Below are 8041 nucleotides of genomic sequence, written 5' to 3' on the forward strand. Positions count from 1 at the left end.
ATGCCCCAGGGCCAGTGTGTGTACACATCTCATGGACTGCCAGCAGCATTCCGGGGCAGAGGGACATTTCAGATCACAGAAGATTGATGTCCTATGCCGCCAATCAAAGGGAAGCCCTGTCTGGGGAGGGAAGGCCCTTAGCTACTCCAGTTAGTTACAGTGGTTGCAGTTGCTTTGTTGTCATACCATATTTAAAGGGGAACACCCCTGTAACAATAGGCACAAAAACACTGTAAACCAATTAATAATATAATACATGGAGATATACGTATCTCATAGAACTGGAAGGGACCCTGAAAGGTCATTAAGTCCAGCCCCCTGCCTTCACTAGCAGGACCAAGTACTGATTTTTGCTTCAGATCCCTAAATGGCCCCTTCAAGAACTGAACTTGCAATCCTGGGTTTAGCAGGCCAATGCTCAAATCACTGAGCTATCCCTCCCCTCCTTAGTCTTGCCTGCAGATGGAAATATACATTAAGGAAATATTGTATAGAGGGGAATCCAATATCTCCTGCTATAAAAGTCAACATTCCCAATGAAAGCAGGAAAGAATTTTCAATCACTGACAAAGAGACAGCAAACAAAGGCCCCAATCCTGCAGTCGGAGCCACACATCCCATGCAGGGTCAGGGCGTAAATGATTTTCTCCCATGTGCCTGCTGTCAGATGCGTCTGTTGCCCTGTGCAGGTGATTTAGTGCTCGCTGGTGGGAAGGGAGAAGGCAGAGAACAGCAGGCCGCTTATCTTTTGAATGAGAATCTCTCATTCAGAACTAGTGAGCCTGGTTTATTTTGTTTCTGCAGCCTGGGGGGGGGGGGGGGGGGGAATTGTGTGACCATTCTCCGCACCAGCAGGGAAGAGATGAAATCTCCAAATGTTTGTTCATTTAGGCAAAGATGAAATGGACGCCCTGCACCTTGGGCTGGCATGTGCACGAGCACATAACGGGTGACTGGTGTTGTGTTTCTCTTTGCACAACGCAGGCGGGAGAGAATCAGGACAATAGCCCTCTGTAACTGAACAACGAGTGTCTTTCCTTGTGTTACTAATAATGTAACCCACTGGTCAGGGTGTGTGGTGTGTCCCCTCCAGGCCCAATCCCCCCAGCATGGGGCCGGCCAGCTCCAGCACCCGGCTCTTTGGTTCAAGCTGTGAAGCCTCCCCCGGTTTGCTCTGCAGGCCCTGGCCCCGGCCAGTCACTCCGGAGAGGGATCAGACAGGGGAGAAGATACACCACCTACATCCGTTCCCCTCCCGCTGCCTGGCTCTGTCTGCCGCTCTCTGCGCCCTGGGTCTGCAGACAGTCCCGGGGGTGCTTAACGCTGCATCTGGTCGGAAGTCAGCGGAGTTACTGGTGGGTACTTGGTAGGGTGACCAGAGGTCCCGTTTTTAAAGGGACAGTCCCGTTTTGGGGGGACTTTTTCTTATATAGGCGCCTATTACCCCCCACCACCGGCCCGTTTGTTCACAGTTGCCATCTGGTCACCCTAGTACTTGGCAAACTCGGGCCCCTAAATTACCCAGATCGCCACGGGGCCTGCGGGGGGGGGGGGTGTCTGTCTGTCTGCTTGGCCAGTGGGGTCAGTTTCACGTCCTGGGCCTCCTGCGCCTGGCCGGGCTCAATCCAGAGCGAAACCTGTTTCCATTCGGCACGAAAAGCGGAAACCTGCCTGCACCCCTGCCCGCCTCGCCCCCTTTAAGCCCGGCTGGGAGGTTTAAAGAGACGCGCTCGCCCCGCCCCTTCCTGTCCCGGCCTTTGGCAGGGGAGCAGCCCCCAGCCCCGCTGCCGGGTCCTCGCCCCCGGGATGGCGGAGCCTGCGGGCCCCTTCCACGCCCTGTGGCACGGGGGGCACCAGTATCTGTGCTACTGCGCCGCGCCGGAGAGCAGCGGCTTCGATGTCTAGTAAGTGCGGGGCATTGACCCCCCCGTACCCCGGGGGGCGCGAGGCTGCAGGGAGCCCCCCCTTCCAGCTCGGGGGCGCCGCTGTGAGCCCCCAGCGCCCGGGGAAATCCCTCCCCCTGCCCCCCGTGCGGTCCGCACGCCCCCGGCCTCAGGAGCTGCAGCTCTTCCGCCTCCCGGGGGGCCTGGGCCAAACCGGCGGGGTCCTGCTTCCCGGGGCGCTGGCGCTGGCGAGACGCTGCAGCGCGGGCCCCTCTCCCGGCCGGGAGCTGGCTACTGCCCCTCGGACGCAGCCCGTGGGGCGGGCGGGTTCCCAGGGGCAGCGCTCCCGAGCCCCCGCGCGTGGCTGGAGCCGCCTGGGGGCGGGGCGGGGCTCGATTTCCCCGCAGGGTTCTGCGGCGTGTGGGGTTAAAGGGCCGGGCAGGTCTGGGCTGATGCAAAGCCCCAGGTCCAGGCAGGGCGCCGGCTTCCCCGCGTCAGTAGCGCCTCGGGTGGCCAGGGCCGGTCCGGTTCTCGGCTGTTTCCTGCCTGTTCTCTCCTTGGGGGGCTCCCTTGGGACACTGGAGACGTGAGTCCGCCCGCCCGGGTCAGTCTCTCCTGCGTTAGCTCATTGCACCCGTGGCAACCCCCGCAAGAGAAGAGTTTAAATCCAACCCCAACATGATTCCCACTAAGAGACTAACCCGAGGTGGGAATCTCGGAAACGCCAGGTCTGTGTGGACTCCTATCTAAATCTGTGCGCCCCTTTTTTAAAAACGAATGCGAGGGCCTGGATCTCAGTTTCCCCTCCACCTAGCAGCACAAAGGGAGTCATTAAAGGGGACCTACATGGCATTTGGGCTTCATTGAGGGCCCCTTTGCACTGCCGGGGGGTTATAAAGGGACAACTGAGGAAGGAGAATACAACTCTCTTGATTTGAACTGTTCTGCTTTTTGTATTAAAGGGATGCCAACTAAAATTGCATTTCTGTCTGAATGATTGACATTCTCTTCTTACAACTCACACCCAGGGCTGTATCTGAAAGATTCGAGAAATAGCTTCTTTCCGTGTGTCCTACAGGTCACTGGTTCCCTGGTATAATCGGTTCCCAGCAGTTAAGTTACTTTCCCCTGTTTGGGCTGGTCTTCCCCAGAGTAAAAGAAGAGAGTAAAACAATTCTTAAACACAGGACAGTGTGATTGTAAAAACCACAGCTGGCACAGGGCCCCAAACTACTTCAACCATTTTTTTTTAATGGGCTAGATGTCACGTTGATAATGTCCCTTTAACTTCATCACGTCTTGTTTCCCCAGTGTAACCAATGCATCTGAGGTGTGGAGTACTGATTTCACCCTGGAGAAGCTGGAGGGACACGTAGGTAACAATTGTGCAGATTCCAACCTTGGGTGGCTGAGATGCTAGTCACAATGGGTACGACATACATCAAGTCAACTTAAAGGGGACCTGCAAATGTGGCGGGGCCCAGGGGGATGTTAAACTTTATACATCCGTTATAATTTAAGGAGAGCAATGTTTTAAAAACATGGATTAAAAAACAGCAGTTTGGCTCCTTTAAAAACATCAAACTTGGCCTGAAAATAAGCAGAGAAAATCAGGAAAAAATAATCCTAAGAAAACCAAAGTGTCTAATTATAACTTTAAAGGGTTATTATCCAAGCTTTTAGGAACAATAATTTATATTTATTGTGGCTATAAAAGTAGGCTTGGCAAAATTCAATTTTTATTTTTTATAATTTTGATGGATAATATCAATGTTTATTTTAAAGAATTTTTTAATATTTTCATGTATTTAAAATTTCACAGTTGTGGGAAATTAGTGGGGGGTCAGACAATAATTAAATGACAGTTGATGTTGAGATTAAAAAAGTTAATTGTTATAAAGCTTTAAAACACACATTGTCGGTATCACATGTCAAAATATCGAAAGTAAATATCCTTCAATCAACCTCTAATAAGTTCTCAGGTGGTATTTTTCTTACTTTGCCTATCTCTAAGTTTTGATTATTATCAATGGAAATATTTTTCATCCGTTTGAGTGTATGCGCAGAAATCAGTGTTTACTGATATCCATAAACATTAAATCTTTCCAAACCTATGTATAAGTACCTTAATGGGGGAGAAAAAAACAGGTACTGAAGTGCCCTTCAGCCTAGTGGAGAAGGCCCTACAAGAACCAGCGTCTGGAAGTTAAAACCAGACAAATTCAGCTTAGAAACAAGGCCCGCATTTGTAGCAGTGCGGGTAGCTGTAAGATGCGCTCCATGTACCCCAGGGGGTACTTGCTCTCTGCGAGGTCATCCAGCAGTCATTTGGTCACTAATGATCTCTTTCGGTGGGAGGAAGGAATCCTCCTCTGCAATGACGAGGCCGGTGTGATGGAGTCGCTGTGAAATAGCTCAATGCCAATCCATAACTCTAGGGCCTTGTATGGCTGCTTCCACCGGTACAGAGTGGTTGTAAAATCAGAGGGTGCTTTGCACCCGCGCTCGCTGGTGTAAGGGGCTGCATGCGGCAGAGCGGGATCAGGCCCCTTGTGTCTGTCACTGGCGGCTAAGCCTTCTTCTGGGGGTCTCTCTCTTTCAGAAGTCCCAGAGTGGGATGTGTCCTTCTGAAGATTACAGCACAAAGTTCAGGTGAGATCGTCCACCTGGGAATGAATAATCAGGGCTCGTTCCGGTGGGTCTGGAAACCCTTGTCTCACTCCAATCTCTTCCTTGCACAGAGAAGCTTTTGAGCACAGAGCAGCTGCCTTGACAGTCCATGACAGCAAAGCCACCCTGCAGCTGAAGGAAGGTACCTGGAGCTTGACTTTTGACCTATTCAAGCTACCCTGCTCTGAAGCTAGGAAACAGTTGCAGGCGCTGATGTTTGGCTTAGTGGGGTGTGTCAGCAGCCTGGAGAAACGTCTTGAAGGTACCGTGTGTGTGTGTGCCTGTTTTTTGGAATCTGGGAAGGGGGCCATTGATTTCAGCTGCCATTATCTTACTATCTGCTGTCCACCGCTTTAATTCAGGGCTGGGCACGGGCAGGTTCCTCATTATGGCCCTCGGGGTGTGTGGGAAGCTGGTGCTTGGAGGTGGCTGCACCATGGCCACCTATAATGGAGGAAAATGTTTTACCTGCACTTGGAAAACTAAGCTGCGACTGGGCCAGCCTGTGTGTGGACAGCACGCTGGGGTGCAGAGCCAGCCTCGGAGGCGGGCGGGGGGGAGGTGCTGGGGGTGCTGATGGGTTGTGCTGCCCTCCTCTGAGTCTGGGGTAACTTGCATCCCCCCTCACCTCTCCCACACACAGTCATGGAAGGGGCCCAGCCCTGAAGGCTGTGGCTCTGGTATGATGCAGAAGTTGGGAGTGTGAAGGGCTGGTGAGAAGTCATAGTTGGATTGGTTTATAGCTGGAGCCTGCCAGGACCTCAGTTGGCCACAGAAGAGTAAAGGCCTGTGGTTGTTTGCTGGCTGTTCGGGCAGGTGGATGCGAGGAGAGTGTAAATATAACAACCCAGCTGGAGATGACCGAGTGCAAACAGGGACTTTTTGGCACCGTGCCCTGGGAGTTTGATGGTGACCCATTGCGGGGTGCAGGGCAGGGTTATGGGGGAGGCACTAGGAAGAGAACGCAGCTCGGGGGTATTTTCAAGTCCAGCTGTGCAAGCATCACTCTAAGCCCACGTGCACTTCGCCCTTCTCCCATTTGCTCTGCACCTCCTCCCGGGTGGTGCTGACCACTGCACGCAGCAGCTGATCTGGGAGCATGGGGCCGTGTACGCTGCACCTGGGGCAAACCTTGACCAGATGTCATCTGTCTCCTTCTCCCAGCTGCAGAGGATGCTGCCGCTGCTTCATGCAGTCCAGAGAAGAACCTGCTACAGAGCCAAAGGCTGTTGATTCCAGGTAGGGATGGGATGGTTGTCAGGATTTTGCTGCCCTGCTTGCAATTTGCTCCACATAAAGTTTCTTGCTGTTGGATACATTCACTCTCCAGAACTCCCCGGTGCACCATGAATTCGACACCACCACTCCCCCTTAAATGCCCCCCGCCATGTTAATGCAACGTTGGGGTTCACCGATGGTCACTGAAAGCCAGGGAATCGAGACGTTCGCGTCCGACGGCAACAATAACTCAGCCGTGGGGCATGTGCTGTGTCTGAGATCCACCGCCAATACCGCACGCTGGCCAACATTGCTCTAATGCCCCTCCACCTGGATTCACGGTGGGAACGTTGCCAGGCACTGAAAGGACTCTGCTCTCTAGCCAGTGTCACTCCAGCAAAGCTCACTAGGAGCATGTCCCTCTCTAAACACCACCATAAACCTGGTGACAACCAGGAGTGCCTCTGCCGCTCAGCGGGGCAACCTGGCACACAGCAACAGCAGTGAGGATGGAATGGGGACCCTCTTGCCCAAAAGCACAGGTTCGGCGTGTCCCTGGTGGCTTGCCGGTAATGGCTTTATAGAGGCCACTGGCCACAGACAGACCCCGTGGTTCTCTGTGGCTCCCAGGCTGAGTAAATGCAGCCTAATGTCGCCACACGAGGTTTCACCCTGGCCTGGCCGCAGCAGCACTTTGACCAGCGGCTCTCATCCTTTCTGAGCAGACCTGAGTCCCAGGAAGAACAGGGGAGGCGGCTCAGCCGTGACAGCCAAGAAACGAGTCCCAGGAGAGTCTCTCATTAACCCAGGATTCAAAAGGTAATTCCCCCCAGGGTCTGCTCCTCTCCCAGCCTCTGAGCCCCAGCCCCGGGTCACTGCCTGCAGCCCAGTGACCTGCAATGGCCACTTGGAGCCAGCCTGGACAGACATGTGCTGGGCCATTGCCTGGTAGCCTTGACCAGGAGGGGTTTGTACGCTGGCTAGCAGCTACAGAGCTGCCAATATGGCCCTCTGAGTTTGCTTGTCCAAGTGCCGCAGCCAGCGACTCAACCCCTTTCTCTGTTCTCTTTAGTGTGGCCAGATGTCCGGTCAGATGTATTGACTGGACACCAAAAGGCTGGTTACCATGGACGGGAGGGGGAGGGACATCAACCTGCACCAGCTCCTGCTCAGCCATGGCCACCTCCTTCCTACCTGCCTCATGGGCAGGCAGACAGCAGGCTCCACATCCGGCTGCAGCTCCCATCCCGGCCCCAGAACAGAGGGAGCCCAGCTGGTGGAGGAGGAAGGTGGAGAAGATTGAGCTGGGGAGGAGGGGGAGAGTGAATGGGGGGGCAGGGCCTATGGGGAAGAGGCAGGGCAAGGAGTGGGGCCTCAGGGAAGAGACAGGATGAGGGGGAGGGTCTGGTTTTCAGAAATTAGAAAGTTGGCAACCCTAGTTCTCTTCCAGTAAGAAGGCACCGACCGGGGTGGATTTTGAAGACTCCTGACCCAGCCTGGACCCCTCTGATGTGCGTCCCCTTAATGAAGCTTTTTAATGAGTTGTTCAGACTAGTTTACCGCCTACCTATGAACGTGCAGCCTCCTGTCACACACCGTGTGTGAATGCTGAGAGCCTTGCCCGGCCCTGTGCCCAACCACATCGTGGGGAGTGGACGTGGCCAGGAACCCTCCACTACGACCACAAGCCATGCAGCCGGGGCGGGGAGCAGACCCTCCAACGGAGGCCATGGCCTGAGCTCTGGGCAGAGTCGATGCACACACCAGGGGGTCGAACCTGCGCTTCCCAGCTGCTCCCTTCAGTCCTCCGCTGCTGGCAGGCCGTCCCGTCGCTCCATGCAAGGGGCTTGTCATGAATTACTTTTTTAATGACTTTTCTACCAATGTTTTAACTCCACGCTGTGTATCTGTAACTTATTCTAAATAAACCCATGACTCCAGCCTGCTCGGATCGTCTCTCCTGCAAAGATCCCACTCCATGTGCAGGGGGCATTTGCTGCCCAGTGACGGGCTGGGCTGTAGGGAGGCGGATCGGAGTCTGAAGTCTCTGCAGGGCTGTTGTGGAGGCGGAGATGTATCTAGTGCCTTGCGGGCATCCCCTCTCCCTGTGGCTGAGTGGAGCTGGGGTGGGTGGGGATGAGAATCTGCCCTCGAGCCCTGCCCCATCTCTGTAGCAGGCTGCTCATTCATGACATCACCACCTCTTTGCTTTCCTATTTATTGATTTTAAATGCTCTGACATAACACAGGTTCCCCCATAGAATGGGGAG

At 54.2% G+C, this 8041-nt stretch overlaps 1 protein-coding gene across 3 annotated transcripts; it reads left to right on the top strand.

Annotated features, from left to right (window-relative positions):
* The first annotated feature begins 1782 nt into the window (after window positions 1-1782).
* PAXX (PAXX non-homologous end joining factor) lies at window positions 1783-7711 on the top strand. Of its 3 annotated transcripts, none has more exons than XM_065418831.1 (7): window positions 1783-1904; window positions 3195-3255; window positions 4486-4535; window positions 4625-4815; window positions 5718-5792; window positions 6497-6590; window positions 7211-7711. In XM_065418831.1, the coding sequence occupies exons 1-7, from the start codon at window positions 1807-1809 to the stop codon at window positions 7374-7376; spliced, it is 735 nt and encodes a 244-aa protein (XP_065274903.1). In that variant the 5' UTR covers window positions 1783-1806; the 3' UTR covers window positions 7377-7711. The 3 variants fall into 3 exon arrangements, with proteins under 3 accessions (XP_065274903.1, XP_065274904.1, XP_065274905.1); XM_065418832.1 differs by having other exon boundaries at window positions 7222-7347; XM_065418833.1 differs by having other exon boundaries at window positions 1881-1904; window positions 3195-3259.
* The last annotated feature ends 330 nt before the right edge of the window (window positions 7712-8041 follow it).

The sequence above is a fragment of the Emys orbicularis genome, chromosome 18 (assembly GCF_028017835.1).
Source record: "Emys orbicularis isolate rEmyOrb1 chromosome 18, rEmyOrb1.hap1, whole genome shotgun sequence".
In the NCBI taxonomy this organism is placed as follows: domain Eukaryota; kingdom Metazoa; phylum Chordata; order Testudines; family Emydidae; genus Emys; species Emys orbicularis.